At 38.8% G+C, this 22,005-nt stretch overlaps 1 protein-coding gene across 4 annotated transcripts in view; it reads right to left on the bottom strand.

Moving 5' to 3' along the window:
* Nucleotides 1-22,005, bottom strand: part of nfx1 (nuclear transcription factor, X-box binding 1) — a 79,872-nt gene that overhangs the window by 45,182 nt on the left and 12,685 nt on the right. For all 4 annotated transcript variants that reach the window (XM_048551652.2, XM_048551660.2, XM_048551670.2 and 1 more), the window contains exons 3-7: nucleotides 20,470-20,631; nucleotides 14,576-14,653; nucleotides 8,595-8,700; nucleotides 6,110-6,181; nucleotides 398-537 (exon numbers count right to left, since the gene is read on the bottom strand). In XM_048551652.2, the coding sequence (XP_048407609.1) occupies nucleotides 398-537; nucleotides 6,110-6,181; nucleotides 8,595-8,700; nucleotides 14,576-14,653; nucleotides 20,470-20,631 (558 nt within the window). The remainder of the gene's footprint in view (nucleotides 1-397; nucleotides 538-6,109; nucleotides 6,182-8,594; nucleotides 8,701-14,575; nucleotides 14,654-20,469; nucleotides 20,632-22,005) is intronic.

Below are 22,005 nucleotides of genomic sequence, written 5' to 3'. Positions count from 1 at the left end.
TTTGCAATTCTCTCCTCAGCAAGCAGTGAAGACTAGGTCACTAAATATATGTAAGCAAGGCCGAGTTATACTTTTAATAATAAGACAAGAGGAAGCAGACAGAAAAAATGAAGTTAAGGATGTCATATCCAGCATGATTATTAAATGGTGGAGCAGGCTCCAGACACCACATGACTCAGTCCCACTCCTATTTCTTAAGCAAACGCCTATTTTATGAAATCAGTAGCTTCCCTCACATCAAACACATTTTTAAATTAAGGAAACGTGAAATAAACTTTAATATCAAATTTTCCACTGCACTACATGACTGCTATTTGAGGGGGTAAAAATTAGCTCATGAAAATCCACTTGCTAATGGATCAGAACGTTGTACTTAGAATAAAGATTTGCTCCTTACCTTGCTGAACAGTAAGTGGGCATGGCTGGCACTTCCCTGCATGGCATACCTGGGCACATGTATGCTTCCCACAAATTAGGAGATTATCACACACGTTACTGCAGTGAATGGTTCCTGGTTGCCCACATCGAACTGACTGGCTGCAAAATTAGGGGGAAAAAGAAAAGTTAAAATCCTCTGAAAGGATTTAAAAATATTATTTCACAAAATACACAAAAATAACTGAAGCAGTAGATTAGTTAAGAAATACTTACGGGGATCACTTTAAAAAAAAATTTACATCTAAATATTGGCAAAAGGACATGAGTGCACAACCAAAGTAAGCAGCACATGTTTGGCCCGTTTGAAAATAGGCATCCATATGATGAGGACAATAAAACATGTAACTTCTTTGTGTATCAGATATTTTATTTTCTACCACCAACCTGGTATTGTTTTCAGATAGTTTTCCTCTAATCTGTGTATCCAAATTCAAGGCTCACTGTGTTCTACGCTTTATTTCAAACATGGCTTTATCAATTTGTCATACTTTTTCCCCATTTATCACAAGGGTTTGTTTGGAAATCTAGTATTTAATATCTGCAGACCATTTTAGAACAGTCAGAGAGCTGAGACTGTTTGGTGTACTGAATCGGGCTGAATGGAGTTTTTACTTGGGATGCAACACTTCACATGGGTAAAAACAAAGATGCTTGCTTTAGAAAGGTACCAAATGGTTGCTGACACTTGGAACCAAACCTAGGCATGACTTTCAAATCAGGATGTGGTGTCTGAAAGGGAGAAATGTAGAACAGGTATGATTTCAGACACAGGTAAGGCTGACTGCAATGCGAGAAAACAAAAATCATTCAAAAAGTGAGCAACTTTAAGTATAATGATAACTAGAAGTTATTCAAAAAGCATTGATATGATAGGCTCCTTTGTAATTGAGTAGTAAATCCAAAGTTTAAAGAAATTAAAATGAACAAAGAGGCAAGGAGTCTGAGACAAAGCTAAGGCTAAACAATTATGCCAAAGGGGCACAGAACCTGACAAATAAAAATGCTACAACCGGAAAGGGTAAAACAAAATATCAAAAAGAGACCAGAAGAGGGAGTATGAAAAGCAGCTTAACAATATCAAATAAAAATTAATCATAAGTAGAAAACAAGAGACAGGGTGGTCAGAAGCATTGCATCAGAAGCCATCTGGTAATTCTATTCAGTGCCTTAAGTATTTGCAGCGAACTTTGTTTTAACCGGCATCTCATGAACCAGCAATAAAAATATACCTGAAATACTAGAGGTTTACTGTATTATCGCAATCTTCGTGATGTCCAAGTAGTCAGTTGAGCATGCGAGTGAGTAGGCTCTCTGCCAGTACGTTTTACTTATGACAAGTTGCATTATTACTTAAGTGCCTTATGCTGTAAATAAAGTATAAAGTATAACTGATGTGCGTACCCTCCACATTACATTTCTATTACTTACTATGCATGTTGACATTGACTATGTGGACTTCTTGTTCCATTGGACTATTTGATTGACTGATAGATTCCTGGTTCCCGAAGTGCCAGTTAATAAAAAAAGTTTGCTGTACTACTACTAATATTAATCAATGAAAATATGGGCATGGCAGACACCGAACAATTACTGTGTGTTTGTATTTGAAGTGGGTGAAAAAGGTCAACCTGCCACTGACAGAAAGCAGAGAGTTAGCAAACAAAAAGGAGGCAGATGAAGAGTGGCTGTGAATGGAAAAGGACTGGTAGACAGTAGGAAGGGGTGTGGTGACTGGTAAAAGGATGGGAGAAAAGATGGGATGAATGATAGAAGGGTAGATGGGAGAGTCAGAGGAGGGAGACAGATAATCAGAGAGAAAAGGTGGGTAGGAAGGAGAGAGGGGTATCAGGAAAGCCCATGAGCAATTAAGGAGCTTAATAGTCTGCACTTATTCCTGGTAATGGAGTGGCAAGGAGGGACATTTAGAAATCTATTATCTTTAGAGTTTGCCTGTTATTACCACTCTAATATCTTTATTCATTGTGGCACCGTTACAGCATTCACATGTTAAACTAGTTTTTTTGCATGATTTCCTAATACATGGAAACAAAGAGAACATGTCAAATGCACTTGGCAAATGGTCCCGATTAAACAATGCAAGACATCCGAGATAGACTTTTCCCTAAGAGTTTTGTCAAAAGCTCAGAATTCCTTTAAAAATGGAGTTTGACAATTACCTTTCAACTGGCAATGTTGAAACCAGAAGTTTGCTTGGAAACAAGTACTGGTGGTTGCTTTTACTTTCATGATTCTTATATTCAAGGGAAGCAAAAACGCTGAGTTACTTCCAAATCAAAATGTTTTATATCCTATCTTTAAAAGTAAAGAAAACCTCTGAGAAACTGCAAAGCTGTCAACAATATGAAGTACAATACTCACACCCTTGCTGAACACTTTAAAATGCTATTCTGTCCAAACTGCAACATATTTCACAAAGCACTAACATTGCAATGACAGAATCAATTTTACCTAAAAAATCTTAAGATCTGCTGAGACTACCAGTTTATAAAGAACTATAAGAGGTCCCCTTAAACATGGCATTGATTGGGTAGTTTTGCATTCAAGCAAGGAGTGGCCCTCAACTTGGCTTTCAGCACTGAATACCAACAAGATTCAAGGCATTTTAAAAATTTTAAAAGGAGCGTATAGCACTTAGGTGCAAAAGACATAGGGGTGGTGGGCAGTGCGAGCACCATGATGAAACAGCAAAGAAAAAGACCTGAGGTAATGGGAACAGCAGATGCTGGAGAATCCAAGACAACAAAGTGTGGAGCTGGATGAACACCGCAGGCCAAGCAGCATCTCAGGAGCGCAAAAGCTGACGTTTTGGGCCTAGACCCTTCAACAGAGAGGCTCTCTGATGAAGGGTCTAGGCCCGAAACGTCAGCTTTTGCGCTCCTGAGATGCTGCTTGGCCTGCTGTGTTCACCCAGCTTCACACTTGATCGTTTAATAAAGAAAAAGACCTGTTGAGCTTTTCCAGTAATGAGTGTTTTTGTTTGTAATTTGATTAGAGGATTGGAAAACACAAAAGTCACACAAGGGTAGATTAGATACAGGAGCAATCAGACAGAGCAAAGGTGAGGCCGTCTAAGACGGGCTTGGGGTACACATCCATAAATGCACATGGCATGGTCTTTAAGATTGGAGAGTTGCAAGTACAAGATGATGCATCGGACATTGAAAAAAGTGACCCAAGTAAATATTGGGATGACCTGAAGATCAAAACAAAACAAAATAAAATGCGGCATGTGACAAATGTTAGGTTCATACACTGTCTAGAAGTGTGCAAGTTCAATTCAGGCATTTGAGAGGGCATTAAGTGATTATGCAAATAGAAACAACATGCAAGTTATGAGGAAAAAGTAGCGGATTGGCACTGGTAGAATGCCGAGAGTTGGAGGAGACACAGGCTGAATGGCTGCCTTCTGCACAGAAGTCATCTGAAAATGCAGCAAAGATCCCACAGACTGCAGTAAGCTCAGAAATGTGAAAAAGGGAAATGAAAGCCCATAATCTGAGAACAGGTTTAGGAGAAACAAAAGGAAACCCAAGATTAATTTATAAACATTAAAATAGTAAAAAGGGTAGTCTGATTTGGGCAGAATCAATCAGGGACTAAAATAAGGATCTTCTCATGGAGGAAGTGGGCACAACTCAAGTACTAAATAACCACTATTCAACTGCCTTCACAGAAAAAGGATATTGCCAAAGTATTATATATCAAAAAAGAGAACTCAATAGAGCAATTGACAGGAAAATAACTGATCATGAGCAGTACACTTTAAACAGTTGGCAGTCCTCAGACTACAAAACTTCACAGAGTCTGGATGGGATACATCTGAGGGTACTAAAGGAAGGATGGATGCTATTTGCACAGGCTGCAGACACATTCTTTAAATCTTCCTCAGAAATATAGGGATGATGCCAGAGGAGGAAATGCTTCCATGGACTTTCAAAAGGCATTGGGTAAAGTGCCACATAATAGATTTGTGGAGTGAGTGGCAACACAGATGCAACATTGGTTAAGGTTCAGCATTCAGGCAGTAATGGCGGCTGGCTGTTATCCAGATAGGAAAAACACGTTGCCTTCCAAGAACCAATGCCGAATACAAAACTTTTAAGTGACGTCCCAGTGTAGGGGCATCCAAAACTAGATGCACAAGTTTAAGATGAATTGGAAAAGATTTAGGAGGGACCTGAGGGGCAACTTTTTCATGCAGAGGATGGTGTCCGTATGGAATGAGCTGCCAGAGGGAGTGGCGGAGACTGGTACAATTGCAACACTTAAACAGGCATCAACAGGTACATTAAAAAGAAGTGTTTAGAGGGATATGGGCCAAACGGGACCAGTTGAATTTAGGATATCTAGCTGGCGAGTTGGACTGAAGGGGCTGTTTCCATGCTGTACAGCTCTATGAATCTATCACCTGGGTATAGAGAGTTCAGACTTGAGATTTCTCAGTCATACAATGTATGAAGAGAACAGTCGCAGGATTCAGCGGATGAAATGAAATCAATGTGTTGATATGTTTTAGTTGGATGAAAAGGCAATATAATTAATTAGCAGCAATAGAGAAGCGCATATAATCTTTGGTAAGTTGGTAGGAAAAGTTGCAAAAATAGTTTCATAAAGGGGATCTTGTGCTTTATTAGAACAGGAAGGGTACAGAAACAAATTCTATTCATTTACGGGATGTGGGCATCTCTGGATGTATTGCCCATTCCTAATGGCCAGAGGCCACTTTAGAGTCAACCACATTGCCAAGGGGTCTGAAGTCACATGTAGACCAAACATTAGTGGACATTAGTGAACCAAATTTGTTCTTCCAAGAGTTGACAATGATTTCACGGTTATCATCAGACTCTTAATTCTAGATTCTTCACTGAATTCAAATTCCACCAAACAACCATGGAGGGATTTAAATGTGTGTCTCCAAAACATTAGCTAAGTTTTGGATTAATTAGTCTAGCAATAATACCACTAGGCCTGAAAAGCATGTGATTTCTGCTGAACCAATATAGTACAGTGGCTAGGCCTCAGCTGGAGCAATGCATTTAGTTATGGCCACACTTCAGACAAGACACCAAGGCTTTAAATGAAGATGGAGGGGGTGGCACTGAAGACGAGACACTTATCAAAGGAGGCTAGAGAATTTGAAATTGTTCTTACACAGATCTTCCCATAACTTTCTGCGACAAGACAAATGAGTTAAAAGCCATGAAAGGTTTTGATGAGTAAAGAAGAAACTATTTTCAGAAGGGTCAGTCACTAGACAAAAACTCAAGATAGATGAAAGCAGATGACACGAAGGAAAACAAATGTATGCAGCAAAATGTGATACCGCATGCAATGCATGAAAAACTGGTAGAAATAGATTCAAACACAACTTCCAAAAAAGGAATTAAAATAAACCAAGGCAAACTCAAAGAAAGACTGAGCTAAGAATAAGAGCGAACTATTGGAATATTGTTATCAAAGAGCCTGCAACGTAAATGAGCAAGACAGCCGCCTTCTGTGCTGCGTCATTCTATGAAGTTATAAATGAAAAGTATGAAATTTGACTCAAATTTGCCCAAGTATCTCAAGAATAACATTCAAAAACATTTACAAAAATGAAATAGACATCACAGTGTTCAGGAAATAGCAATCACTGGTAATCATCTCTTACCTGGTTCTACCACATTCACATGTTTTTGTCACAAATGCAGGGCATGACGGACATGGTCCAGGGTGGCAAAGGCTGGAAGGAAAGGTTCTGCTTCAGTGATTTGCATTTACAAAAAAAATTAAATACTAAATTACATTCTGCTGAAAAGTAATAGTTTTGATAACGTTTGCAGCACAAAAGTTAAATATCATTTGATTTAGTTGGAACCAAAACCCTAGGCAGCTGACAAAGACCCTGGATACAATGTACAAATTAATTTAAGATCCTTCCACTTGGACTGAAATTTCCTATGTTCATGGGCTTTCTAATTGGAAGCAATTAGATTGACCTGATCATATTGTTTATCTACGCATGTAACAAACCTGCCACTGTTCACATTTCCGAACTTCATCTAGCCTTCATCACAGCCAATTTTCAGTCAGTCAAGATTTTCAAAGTTGGTTGAAACAGGGTATATTAGAAATAAAGCAAAAATTAAAATGAATACAGGAGAATGGCAAGAAAAGGAATGGGGAAAAGGGAAAGGCAAGAAACTGAAAATTATTTATGTGCGTATGTGTCATTATCAAAACTTGTTCTTGAAAACAGTTCATTATTTTACTGCTATAAACAAAGGTCAATGTACAAGCCAGAAATATCGAAAAAAATCTGATGCAAGTACATTGATATCTACAAATGTATCAGCATTCTAAGGGTTAGCCTCCTCTCTTCCCCAGTTATAATGACCAAATAGTTTGCAATGAAACAACCAGGTAACAAGATTTAAAACCACTTGTACAGCATGAATTATCTGAACAGAAAGGAACACAAATTCTATTTATTTACATTATTCTTCTATGCAATGTTAGGGCCAATTACCACATGGCACTAGAAATGCTAGTTGCTTGGAGGGCTCCACTTGTTTGCTCAATCTTCTGCAGTAATCATACTTAATCTGTTACAAAGTAGTAGTGTGGATAAATTGAGAATGCAGTGGGAGTTTAAGTGCCAAAGTAAGGATGAGGAATCATTTGTTACTTTTGAGGCTCATCCAGATATAATTTTCTGGTCAGATTTTCTCAAGATAGTTGTATGTTAAATCTCCTCAAATTTCTCACTCAAGTTAAGATTCAAAGATTTCAGTATAGCACAAGCAGAGGCCGATTCTGGCCTTTGAACATCACTACTACCTGACTGAATTTTCAAAAACAAAAAAAGGTCAATTTTATATACTGACATCATTCACAAATACACTAATTCTGTAAATATTGCTAATCTGTAGCCTTAGTTATTAAATAAAATTTATTAAAAATTGTTGTTGCAGTGGTTGGGTTGGAACAGAAATAACATCAAGATTAACTGGAAACGCCAGTCAATTATTTAACTTGAAGCAGAAAGGGGTGGTTTAGTTGAGCAGCACAAATCTGGATTGTCAGCAATTGTGACTGATGCTACTCCTAACTTCGACACACAACACTAACTTACACAGCAATTACTTTCTTCATATTTTGAGGACTCCACAAATATTTGAAGACTGAAATGGATGGATTATTGACATTTTTCGTGGAAAGTAACATTTTCACAAGTTGAGCCAGACAGTATGCATTTGAAAATGCATTAAAGGCTGTAAATTTTGGAAAACAGTGATGATCTTACTCTCAAATACAAAAACATTTCCACAAATACCTACATTTTCAAAGAAATGAAATACTCCAACTCTGGATTCTGTATTGTAACATCAGAATATAGGGCAGAGTTCCCCGGAATTTAGAAGCTTAATTGGTGATCAAATTTTTCAAAATAGAGGAAAACGGATAAGCTCAATTGGAAGAAACTATTTCTACTGGTTTGGGGATGTGGGACCGAGACCATAGTCTTTTGACCAAATCTCCGAGGGAAGAAGTAGGAAAGAATCAGAAATTTAGAACTCTTCTGCAAATAACAATGGAGGTTAAATCAATTTAAATTTTTAGAAGTAGACATCAATCAACTTTTTTGACAAGAGAACAGTATAAGGAATATAGGGCAAAGGCAGGTATATATAGTTAGTTGACCTGCGATCTATCAACTCAGTCAATCAGGCAAGAAGGATCCTCTCAGAGCTAAAGGATCTTTTTGCATTTCAAAGAAAGATTTTAATCTAAAAACATTTTGGCATACATTAGATTCATTTTCAAACAGTCCAGCTCAAAGTTCCAACAGTGGCACAGGTGGGGTGCATCTGCAGTGAGCAGTTAAAGGTTCCAAACCACAATCAAACACGATATTGGTCCAAGTTTATTTTACAAATCTAAAGGAAGGGACAGTGAAAGTTGGAATGGGGAAATAATAGCATACAAAAACAAATACCTATATGAAAAATGAGTATTAGTTGTATTTAGTAATATAAAAGCGATAAATAATGAAAAATTCCAAAATACTTGAAATATTAAAAAAGGCAAATCAGTAATAAAGCAACATGTGAAAGGCAGGAAGATGTATACATTCGTACGCTTTCTGTGCTTACATGTTACACGAGTGAGGACAGTCACTGCCAGATCGTTTCTTTCCACAAAGCTCTCCACAGCTGTGAGGTATCTCATTCCTGTTCCACTCTGGATTGTTAACCTTACCTTACAAGTACACAAAATAAAAAAATTTACCAGGAGATGGACCTTAAATTTGCATATACAATCTTGAGTCTTTCAAAACACCACAACTACATAGCACTGCAACAGAACTACTCAAGGCACAAGAGATAATAGGAACTGCAGATGCTGGAGAATCCAAGATAACAAGGTGTGGAGGTGGATGAACACAGCAGGAAAGCTGACGTTTCGGGCCTAGGCCCTTCATCCGCCCGAAACGTCAGCTTTCCTGCTCCTAAGATGCTGCTTGGCCTGCTGTGTTCATCCAGCTCCACACCTTGTGTACTGAAGGCATAAGATTTCTTAGTTAGGACTCCAACACAATTTAAAATTTGCTGAGAACATTAGTAAATCAGAAATAGTGAAGTCTAAGTAAATAAGTCAAACAGTTGCTCAATAAATCTCCATGTCTTCGAAGGAATTACAAACAAATTAGATAGTTGAACTCCCAATGATGTTGCTAATTAGACCTTTACTGAGTTGCTGACAAGGACCCACGTATGGAAAAACTCATGGGATATATTTTTGTAAAAGGTGAATTAGTACACTTGGAGAAAATAAAACAAGCTCTAGAATCTTTACTGTATGCCTGAATCCTGACAGTATAAATTGGATGATAAGTCAGGATTCTTTTCTAAGAGGTGCAGGAAAAATTCAGATTAATTATGCACTTAAAAGGAAGTTTTTTGCCTCCACTATTCTATCTTGAAGCTCATTCTACTTATGATCACTCTGTGTGAAGAACCTGTGATAACAGTCTTAAAGTTACATTTTACTTTGAATTCTTGCAATTTAACATCAAAAAGTATAGATTTACCTTATACATGTCACAAGGGGCAAACCTCAGATTCATGAATTTACTGCCTCCAGAATCTCTCATCATGGTGGCTAGAAGTGGATGCAGCATTCAGGATGCAGAGCACTATATTACATTGGTGACGACTTACTGACTTAATTCATTCGTGGGATGTGAGGGTCACTGGCTGGGCCAACACTTATTGCCCATCCTTAATTGTCCATAACATGCTGTTGAGCTGTATTCTAGAGCTGCTGCAGTTCATCTGCTGTGGGCAGACCCAAAATGCTTTTAGGAAGGGAATTTGAGGATTTTGACTCAACTTTGCTTCATAGCTGTGTTCAAAACAGTGTTATAAACACACCAGTAAGCCGACAAGCCTGTGCAATCCATTAATTAGATCTTGGTCAATCTGAACCTCAATTCTATTAACTACCTTTCATTCATATCAATTGATATCTTTAATGATTAGAAACTCAAGACGTTAGAACTTCAATTAATCCAGCATAGGTATTTAAGGAAAAAAAATCTAGAATTCCACAGCCCTTCAAAAGTGCCTCCTGATTTTATTCCTTTCTGCTGCTTACTCTGGATTTCCCACACAAATGAAATAGCTTCCTTGTATCTACCCTAATTCATCTTTTTGCTCCCTTTAACAATGTCGATTAGATCACTCCAACTGTCCAAATTCCATGGAATACATGTCACGTATGCACAATTGCTCTTCATAATTTAACTGTTTAAGCCCTGGTTTAAGAAGAGTCAATTTTTTTCTTGCTTTAAAGCCAAAATCTTCCTAAAGCCCAAAATTGACTACATTACTCTAGATAGGGTCTGACCAAGATTTTATACAATTTTATGTAAGCACAATTCAACCCCTCAAGATGAAGGCCACATTACAATCAACCTTTCTATATACAAGTAGGCTAGACCGACAAGACTTGTGCACTAGGACATCCAAATCCCTTTACTCTTTCCCAATGTCATCTTGTTTGGATGTGAAGATACCTCAAACTTCCCCACTTTAAACTGTTTTGCTAGATACTTAATCTGTCTTTGTAATTTCATGCTATTATCCAGAGTTAAACAAAGTTTTAGATGCTCACGTGAACCATGAATTCTAATCTAGATCTGCTCATTTGAATGGCATTTGCTGCTTGAAGTCTATTTAACTTATTTTGCTTAACTTGGTGTTATCAGAAAACATTAAAACACTATGAATGGATTTATATTTTACTTACGTTTGAGTTGACACCTAATGCAGAACAAAAAGGAACACCATCTGTCACTTCTTATCAAGTGAATCACATATTTTTTAACTTTTGGTGCCCTCTTCACAATTATGTAAACTACCTCCATTTTATGGTTGTCACTAATTTTAGGTGGAAATTTGATTGTTTGAAGCAGTTTGGGGCTGTCAGTGGATTTTTGTCTACGTGAACCTTAACAAAGTAAGTAGATTAGACAGACATGACTTGTATTTCATATTTTTGGTCAGTTCACTTTATGATAAGGGATTAAATCTAACAAGTGCATAGTTTCCTTGGTGCAGAGATAGTAGGAAGGTAGTGAGTTTTGAGAAGATTTGTAGCTCAGGTTGAGGTTCTGGATGTGAGTTTTCTCGCTGAGCTGGAAGGTTCGTTTTCAGACGTTTCGTCACCATACTAGGTAACAACATCAGTGAGCCTCCGAAGCAGCGCTGGTGTTATGTCCCGCTTTCTATTTATCTGGTTAGGTTTCCTTGGGTTGTTGATGTCATTTCCTGCGTTTGGTGATGTCATTTCCTGTTCTTTTTCTCAGAGGATGGTGGATTGGCTCCAAATCAATGTGTGTGTTGATGGAATTCCGGTTGGAATGCCATGCTTCTAGGAATTCTCGTGCATGTCTCTGTTTGGCTTGTCCTAGGATGGATGTGTTGTCCCAATCAAAGTGGTGTTCTAATGCAGCTTCGTTTGTGGGTGTTGGGATGATTGAACTACAGGAGCAACCATCCCAACACCCACAAACGAAGCTGCATTAGAACATTATTCCAACGAGCCACCACACACTGCAGCACAAATGAACTACGCAGAGCAGAGGAAAATCACCTATACTGCGTATTCAAAAAGAATGGGTACCCTATGAACACAGTCCGCCGATTCCTCAGCAATAAACCCAAACAAACAGACAAAACGGGCTCAGAAACCATAACCACTCTCCCCTACAAAGACATTTCCGAAATGACTGCTACACTACTCGGATCTCTTGGCATCAGGGTAGCCCACAAACCCACCAACACACTAAAACAGCAGCTAATGAACTTAAAAGACCCTATACAGACAACAAATAAAACAAACGTCATCTACAAAATACCTTGCAAGAACTGTGACAAACACTACAGTGGACAAACTGGCAGAAAGCTAGCCACCAGGATACATGAACATCAACTAGCCACAAAACGACATGACCTACTATCACTCGTATCCTTACATACAGATGAGGAAGGACACCACTTTGATTGGGACAACACATCCATCCTAAGACAAGCCAAACAGAGACACGCACGAGAATTCCTAGAAGCATGGCATTCCAACCGGAACTCCATCAACAAACACATTGATTTGGAGCCAATCCACCACCCCCTGAGAAAAAGAACAGGAAATGACATCACCAAACGCAGGAAATGACATCAACAACCCAAGGAAACCTAACCAGATAAATAAAAAGTGGGACATAACACCAGCACTTCGTCGGAGGCTCACTGATGATGTCACCTAGTATGGTGATGAAACGTCTGAAAACGAACCTTCCAGCTCAGCGAGCAAACTCACATCCATAGTAGGAAGGGTCTAGACCCAAAACGTCAGCTTTCCTACTCCTCTGATGCTGCTTGGCCTGCTGTGTTCATCCAGCTCTACACCTTGTTATCTCATTATCATAGCTTCCTTGTTTCTTCTTTCTTAAATAATACAACAATATGCATTTTTCCAAACTAAAAGTCATGTATTCCCACCAAATTCTGAAAAGTCATGACTCGTCCAATTCTAATTTTCCTCTTTCCTTTAATTGATTGGGATATAAAGCATTGCATTCTGGAGATCTGTCTATCTCAAGATCCATTACTTTCCTAATGATCTTTTGTAGTAAAAAGGTTTTAAAACATCTACTAGGTTTCTCCCCTCAGCTTGCTTTAGATTCCATTAAATGACCAATTTTTGCTGCGCCGCTTCCTCTTCCGGGTAAATTAAGACTTTTCTGTTTTCAAAGCCTACCTTTTTTTTGAAAAATACCTGTTAGATTTTCAGCTGCATCTGTTTTCCTATAGAAACAAATTAGAAACATCACTCAGGAAACAACAGCATCGTGCGAATGTCAATGGACTAATAACCCAGAGGCCCATATTAATGCTCTGGGGAGATGGCTTCAAATCTCACAGCTAGCTTCAAAAATGGTGACCAAACTATGGATTGTTGTGTAAGCTTATTTGGTTATTTAATGCCCTTCAAGGAAAGAGGATGGACTGACCTACACATGACTCCAGATCTACAGGAATGTAGTGTGGGGCTCAAGTGTTCGTCACTGTGATTGAGCAAGCCACACACTTCAAGGACAGAGAGGTTGGTCAGCTCGCATCCTGAAGATGTTGCCCAGCATGGTAGCGAAACATCTGAGGTACAGGAAAATGCTCCGCAAGCCAACCAACTTCAACACCCACTACCCGAGCTACAAATCTACTCCAAAACCACAGTTCAAGGGTGATTAGGACAAGTGACAAATACTGACCTTGCTAGAAGAGCCTACATTCCATTAAGGAATGCATTTAAACAAAAGTCAGGAGTCCCAACATTGAGTTCAGGTTACATCACTAAATATTACTATTTTTTCCCTGCCTCTACTTTGAGGAAACTTCTGCAATAACTGGCAACTTTTCCATGTCACTAGGAATTTTTATTAGCATTCAGTTCAATGGTTTTAAACATAATCACATACACCCATTTTGAACATTTATTTACTACAAATGAATGTCAATGAATCTTAGAGCATAAGTGAGCTCCGTTCACTTTTGCCAAGTCAAATTGCAATGCGTTTTCTTTAAACTAGACTGTAAAGTGTAATCAGCAAGGACCAAAATGAAAAACATTACAGCTTCCTCTCAATCAACATCCATCTGCAGAAATGATCTGGACGTATAATAGTAAATTGACAAAGTAGAGAACAAATCACAGAACACAGGTATAAAATTTGCAGTGAAAGCACTAGTCCGAGAATCAAAATCAGCATCAGAAGGATGCATTAGCAAGTGACCAAGAAAGGAGACTGCGGTTTCAAAAGTCAGGAAAGATTACATGAGCGCCGAGTGAAATAAAAGGAGCAACTTCTCTTCACTCTTTTTAAAGAGAATGTGACATGGCTATCATAGGAAAGGCTACAGGAAAACCCCTAACTGTTGAGGGTCTTGCATTGTCATGTCAGAGGGCAGTTAGCAGTCCGGATACATTACTCCGGGTCTGCAGTCACAAGGGGATTTCCTCATCTCAATGACGATTGTGAACCAGATACACTTAAAAACAAAAGTTTAATTATCACCATTTCTAAAACTAGAGTTCAATTCCAGATTTAATAAAAAAATTAATTGTATTGAAATTCCACCAGCTGTTGTGATGGGATTTGTACCAATGTGTGCTGAGCATTAGAGGGCTTCTGAATTACTCACCCAGTCATGTGAGAGGGTGCAGGGTAGTGGGTGTCGCATCTGTGTTGCTAATAGCTTGGCAGCCCTTTCTTCTAAGATGAAAAACTGACTACTATATTAAGAATTATCACAAGTTGCAAAGCAGCAGAGACAAATGAACCACCAAGAGGTGGCATTATTCGAAGTATATGTAAAAATCAAACATTAAAACTGGGTATGTGATTTGTATTCCAGATCTACTTTATACATCTCAAAATGAGCATAATACTAAAAGGATAAATGAGTTTCAAACATTGCTCATTACATACACTCAAGACACTCAAATAGCAGCATTCTCCAACAGCATTGGTTTTGAATACTTTCAGGTAATTTTACAGAACTTTTCTACTTACCACAAAAGCAGATGTAAGAATTGGGGACTCGTACAGAAACATTCTGACAAGCAGGACATCTCCAACCACCATTTCCATCTAGCATGCAAAATGAACACAAATGCTTTGTTCAGCACAACATTCAGAACAGAGGTTATTTCCATAATCTTTCAATACGCTTTTTCATGTTAAGAGGATAAAAAATTTGCCATTTGATAATAGCTAAACTATTCCTCCACAAGTTTCTTACCCTGACTGACTGCATGCAATTTGCAAAAAGCTCTTTTTTTTAATTCATTCTTTATACAGTGCCTTGTATGGCTTTACCTTTCGTGACTTGTTTAAACAGATGGAATTCTTTCAGGGTATCACTTGACCAACTTCCACAGTATCAACTAAAACACCAGAGAAAATGGTGCAAATAGGTGATTATCCTGTTGAGGTCAAGTTAGAGTTAGAGTCGCTGTCCCACAACACATCAAGTAGTCATTTGAGGTTTGTTTTAGAACAAGTAATCACAACATATTTAGTGTTCAAGGTTTAAACTTGGGTCTAAAGCATCAGTTGGCCGCTATCTGGAAGTAGAGATTAATGCAATAAAATTATTTAACCATATCAAGGCTTATCTTCATGTCAGGCATTGTTCAGAGGTACCAAATCAGTGGTGCCTGATATAGGACAGAGTTTAAAAACAAGAAACAGAGGTAACTTAAAAAAAGAGACACTGCAATATTGTAGGCATGTGTACCCTGCATATTGATTAAACAAATTAAACTGGTAAAAGAACCCTGGAAGATAAATTCCTAATTATTTGATATAGTTGTTTGGAATAAATATATACCCTGAATTAAGCAAGGAACAGGTTTAGTAATGTGTGTGTCGAGACTGGATAAATTAATGGTCCCATAGTAAAGGATTCTCTAAGAATGAATATGAAATTCATCATATTATGATAATTCAGTGAGGGGAGAAACCTGCATAGTAATGTCTTAATCTTAAATAAGGCAATTATAGAAATGTAATTAAAAAGAGTTGGTTACAGGAAATCTGAAAATAGATAAGAGTTGATGAACAGCAGCGGACATGTGAGGAAATAGTGCATAGTTCTCCACTATGACACATTTCATTGAAAAAACACTTCATATGAAGATATATCATTTGTGCCCAACTAAGGAAGTTAAAGACAGTACCAAACTGAAAGAAGTGATATCTGATGCTGCACAGATTAATGTCAGGTCAGAATGTGGGATACTTTCGAAGCCAGCTAAGCAATAACCAGCTGAGAGAAACTAGAAAATGAAAACAAAGTAGCAAAAAAATATTAAAATACATGGTAAGAATTTCTGTAAACATACAAAAAAGAAGAGGAGACGATTTCTAGGAAGCAGAGGTAGTCAGAACTGCAGATGCTGGAGTCAGGGATTACAGGGTGTAGCTGGAGAAACACAGCAGGGCAGGCAGCAGAGGAGCAGGAAGGTTGATGTTTCAGTCAGGACCTTTCTTCAGAATTATATATTGCATTCTTCATTTTCTAAGAAGGGTCCCAACCTGAAACGTCAACCTTTTTGCTCCTCTGATGCTGCTTGGCCTGCTGCGTTCCTCCAGTGTTATTTCTAACAAACATTAACCTCTTAAAAGAATGATCTGAGAAATATGGGGAAAACAAGAAAAATTCAGAGATTTTAAAACAAGCATTTTCTATTTCTTCATAACAGAAGATCAAAACAATTTCAAGAAAATGAGAAAAAAATCAAGGAGCAAAAGATGCAAGAAACCTAAAGTAATCTCAGTTATCAGTGCAAAATGTTTCTAGAGAAGGCTAGAAGCTTGACAAGTCTCAGGGACTTGACGGCTTGCAATTTCAGATTGTAAAGGAAGTGGCTGCAGAGATATTGGATAATTTAGTCAGTCAATCAGATAAATAGCTCAGCGAGCAAACTCACATCCAGAATTTCGTCAATCTTCCAAAATTCCCTCAAGTCTGAAAAAGGTTAAGCAGATTAGGACAAATGTAGCATTTCTATTCAAGAAAAGATGCAGACAGAAAACTGGAAACTATAGGGCAATTATCCTAACATTCATAATTGGGAAACTGTAGAGATTCAATTAAGGAAGCAGCAGCAGCAGCAACACATTTAGAAAGTTAGAACAAAATCACGTTGGCTCAGTTTGACTGTATACAAAGGAAGTATTTTTTGATAAACTGGAATTCTGAGGGATGCAACAATCAGGGTGATTAAAGGAAACTATTAGATGTAGCATATTTGGATTTCAAAAATACAGTGAAAGACGTCTCCCATCGTTACCACACAAAATAACAGCTCAAGGTGTTGGGGCAGTAAAGGCTTAATCAACAATCAGGGAAGGGAGAATGGGGATGAGGTTATAGGGTTTATTTTCAGGTTGGCAAACTGTACCTAGCAAAGGTTATCGGTATCATTACGAGTGACAATAGACAATAGATAATAGACAACAGGTGCAGGTGCAGGAGTAGGCCATTCGGCCCTTCGAGCCAGCAGCACCATTCATTATGATCATCCACAATCAGTATCTTGTTCCTGCCTTATCCCCATAACCCTTGATTCCATTATCTTTAAAAGCTCTATCTATCTTTCTTGAAACTATCCAGAGACTTGGCCTCCACTGCCTTCTGGGGCAGAGCATTCTATATATCCACCACTCTCCGGGTGAAGAAGTTTCTCCTCAACTCTATTCTAAAATGGCCTACCTCTTATTTTTAAACTGTGTCCTCTGGTTCTGGACTCTCCCATCAACGGAAACATACTTCCTGCCTCCAGAGTGTCCAATCCCTTAATAATCTTATATGTCTCAATCAGATCCCCTCTCATCCTCCTAAAATCAAGTGTATACAAGCCCAGTTGCTCCAATCTTTCAACATATGATAGTCCCGCCATTCCGGGAATTGACCTCGTGAACCTACTCTGCACTCCCTCAATAGCCAGAACGTCCTTCCTCAAATTTGGTGACCAAAACTGCACACAATACTCCAGGTGCGGTCTCACCAGGGCCCTGTACAGTTGCAGAAGGGCCTCTTTGCTCCTGTACTCAATTCCTCTTGTTATGAAGGCCAGCATGCCATTAGCTTTCTTCACTGCCTGCTGTACCTGCATGCTTGTACCTGCAGGCTCAACTATTTACAATTTGTGACTGACTTGGATGAAGAAACCAAACATACTGTAGCCCAATTTGTTGATAATACAAAAGGTATGCAGGTTATGAAGAGGATGCAAATCATCTGCAAAGGGATTATAGCTAGGTTAAATTAGAGTACAAAGCGAAAATTTGAGGCTTTCCGCTTGGGTAAGATAAAAGAAACTAGAATAGTACTGGCTGTGTTGCAAGGTTGAGCCTGGACAAGAACACGTGATCTCACAGATACATACCTGGAGTCTGAGGCAGTTTGATTGGGTAAACAAGAGGATGCTTCTTTTTATTGGGGAATCTAATACTAGGGGACACTGTGGGATTTATATTTTGTTACAGATACACATACTTAACACCATTACTCTGATTTTTGAGTTAGTAACCTATGGGTTTTGTGCACGTGCAGTCAATAAATAACTAAGCATTTCTGTAGCAAAAGCGGTTTAAGGTAAAACAGTTTTTGAGGCCTGGTTTTCTATTGAATATGTCTGTCTTCACCACCAATGGATCATGTGTTTGTCTTAGACTGTTTTGTGACACAGCATGGTAACTCATGGGTCTCAAGGTTTGTCAAAGACATGCGGAACTTTTTGTTTTGGAAAGTACTAAAGGGAACCACTCATAGCTTCAAGAGGAATAGCGTTAGTTTCAGTTTTACTTTGCGTTTCAGCTAGTCCTTCGAAATCCTTGAAGAGAAAAGGCAAGTATAACTATGATCGTAATATGACGAGTCCAGGATTAAGCTACCTGCATTTCCAGTCTAAACACTGAAGCCCTAAGCGGCTTGCACCTACCAAGATGTTAGAAGAAGGGTCTCTAGTTTGAGTACTGTATGAGTGATATTTTGGGTACTGTACCAGGGATGTACTTTACGTGCTAGATAAAAGTAGTGATTTTTCTAATTTATGAAGGAGTGCTTTGGCATTACACTTCTGTGTTTTATAATACAAATTCTTAGATCTTTTAAGTAGATGGTTTGGTTATTCTATTTTATCTTCATTATTGTTCATCAACTTGCGATTTGTCATTAAAACAGAAACAGCAGTATTGCATGCTTATATTTCAGTAAAAAGCCACTTTGTTAAAACCACAATTGAGGTATGATCTATTAAGCCAGGTTTCTGTCTGGGATCGGACTCATCCGGTAATAACATCAACTGGGATCAAAGAAGTGTTTCAAAACAAAGGATCCTCCATTTAAGATAGAAATGAGAAATTTCTTCACTCAGATGATCATTTATTGTTGGAATTCTCATCGCCTTTCTTATTTTAAGTTCAGGTTAATGACTATATAAAGAACCAAGATCCTTTATATTCAAAAGTGAAACAAGGAAACTTTATGGAAAGACAGTTAATTGGATTGGACTTCTGACTGTGACACTATCCAAGTTGTTAAAATCTGGCTGAGGTTGCTATGGGAACTAAATGTGTTTGTGCGGGGAGTGACATGGATGTTCAGTATATGAAAGATACATTTATTGCCTTCGATTATTCAGACTAAAATTAACCTCCATTTCTTCTGACACTTTCTTCTAGTCAACTCTCCTCTGCCTTGTGGCCTCTACTGCTTCCGAAACCTATTTGCTTCTATCCCACACATTGTGACCTCTCCTGCTCCTTCAACTTTCTTGTTATTGACGACTCTCCAGTTTTAAGGTTTCATTCCCTGAACTACTCGACTGCTGCTCACCCTGCCCACTCCCTAATTTAACCTTATATCATTCTTCCAACTAGAGGCTTCTCCATTTCGAGTTGCCAACTCCATCTTGCCAAGCCTGCTTCTCCCTGACTTGGCCACTCACGACTGCTCTCTTCTGAGCTCTCAAGACTCGGAAATGTGTAGTGAGATGTAGAAGCAGCAGCTTTGATGTGCAAAACCAAATCGAGTTAAGAAGGAGGGGTTTTGCCTGGGGTGGATCAGGGAGCAGAACAAACTGCTAGTCAGAGGATCAGGAGTGAGAGAAGCCATAAGTCAGTGGATCAGCAAGACAGTTGGTCAGGGAGTAGCAGACGTCACGGTCCTGATCATCAGCAAGAGGAAGAGGAACCAGGAGGGACAGACAGCAGAATGAGAGAGGAGCAGGATCAACAGCAAGCAAGAGGAAAGTAGCAAGTTATCATGCTGTATTTCTTTCACACTTTTAAATTAATTGAATAGATATTTCATTTATTGTAAGAATTCAAAGTATTTCAGCAATGTTTTTATATTGATAAGGAGTGTTACACGGAATCTAAACTTGCAATGGCTTTAATGGGAAAATGTGATCTCCCTAAAGTCTTAAAATGTACTTTAAAGCTGCAATTTTCAAGAATACATCATGTTTATGTGCAGAGTTATAGCAGTCATGATCTAAGAATACTTAGCATGGCTTAAACTTTGGGGCAAAGGATTGCATTTGAGTCTCAAAAATCTTGAGAACATATTTAAATTGAACATGGACATCCACAGTGCCACATACAGGTGCAACCTGCACTACAGGCAGATGTGCACGAGATGCATTTTGCCATTTACAAAAGCCACAGCCGAGTTTCTCACACTACAATATGGTCTGTATGAGAACTAATGTCAATTAACCCTAATGGGGAAAGTGATGAACTCTCTGCAACATAGTCTATAAATAGAGAGCAAAACACAAATGCTGTAAACAATTAAAGAAACAAAAACATGAAGTACTCAGCCAGCCATTCGGATATTCTGTGGAGTGAGAAACAGTTAATGTTTCAAGGCAGTGGTCTGTTGTAAAACTCACCTTCAGCTTGAGAAGCTGGTGATCTTGCCCATTTCTTAATGCAATTCAAGTGGAACACATGATAACAGCTTTGACAGCTCCAGACAGGTACCATCACACGGATCACCTCACAGCAAACCATACACTCATATTTCTCAGATGTAAGTTGTTCGATCAGAGATCCTAACAAACAAAAAAGGGATAGCTAGTTAGACCAAACAATATGTCAGGTTGCTGAAACAAAGAATGGTGAGTATTATACGAACACAGCCATTCAGCCCATGGAGTCTGCTCCACTATTCAATCATGGCTGATAAGCTTCTCAACTCCATACTCCTGCTTTCTCCACCAATCTTTGATCCCCCTGCCCGCCAACTATCAAGAACCTATCTTTGTCTTAATTATACTCATTGACGGGTGCCCACAGCCTTCTGAGGCAATGAATTCCACTGATTCATCACTCTCTGGCTGAAGAAGTTTCTCATCTCCGTTCTAAAGGGTCATCCTTTTACCAAGGCTGTGACTGCGGGTCCTCGTCTCCTGCTAATGGAAACATACTCCCAGCATTCACTGCATCTAGTATTCTAAGTTTAAATTAGATCCCCCTCATCCTTCTAAACTCCATCAAATATACTCAGAGTCCTCAAATATTCCTCTAATGTTATGCCTTTCATTCCTGGGATCAAAAAATTCTAACAGATTTGTCAGGCATGACCTCCCTTTGACAGTATGCTGACTTCATCCTATTTTACCATACATTTCCAAGTATTCAGAAATCTCATCCTTCACAAAGGGATCCATACTCTTACCAGTGGCCAAGGTCAAGCTAGTTGGTCTGTAATTCCCCTTCTTTTGTCTTACTCCTTCTTAGCGATTTTCCACTACTCTGGGACCCTCCTTGACTCCAGTGATTCCTGAAGGATCACCTTTAACACCTTCAGTATCTCTTCAGCTATCTCCTTAAGGACTCTAGGGTGTAATCCATCTGGTCTTAGTGATTTCTCCACCATCAGGCCATTCAGTTTTTCCCTCACACCTTCTCCTTGGTAATGGCCATCATACACAGCTCTCAAATGTTTTGGATATTACTCTTGTCTTCCACAATGAAGACTAACGCAAAGTAATTACTGAGTTCCTCAGCCATCTCCTTGCTCCCCACTACTATCTTTCCAGCCTAATTCTCCAGTGGCCCAATGTCCACTTTTGCCTCTTTCACTCTTTATATATCTAAAGAAACTCTTGCAATCTTCTTTTATATTACTGACTAGCTTACCCTCATATTTAATCTTCTCCTTCAAGTTATCCTCTGCTGGTCTTTATAGGCTGCACAAAGCCCTTCACCGCATTACATAATTTCTCTCTTGCTCCGACTTCCCTTGTCAGCCATGGTTGCCTTGTCCTCCCTCCAACTATGCTTCTTTTTGTTCAGCAAATATTTTTGCTGTCACCTGAATTACTCCCAGAAACTCCTGCCATTGCTGTTCCACCATCTTCCCTATTAGGCCTCTCTCCTAATCAATTCTGGTCAGCTCCTCCCTCATGCCTCTGTAGTTACCT

Source organism: Stegostoma tigrinum, chromosome 2, assembly GCF_030684315.1.
Source record: "Stegostoma tigrinum isolate sSteTig4 chromosome 2, sSteTig4.hap1, whole genome shotgun sequence".
Lineage (NCBI taxonomy): Eukaryota > Metazoa > Chordata > Chondrichthyes > Orectolobiformes > Stegostomatidae > Stegostoma > Stegostoma tigrinum.
Note: the sequence above shows the minus strand (reverse complement) of the source record. Positions and strands in the feature narration are given on the sequence as shown.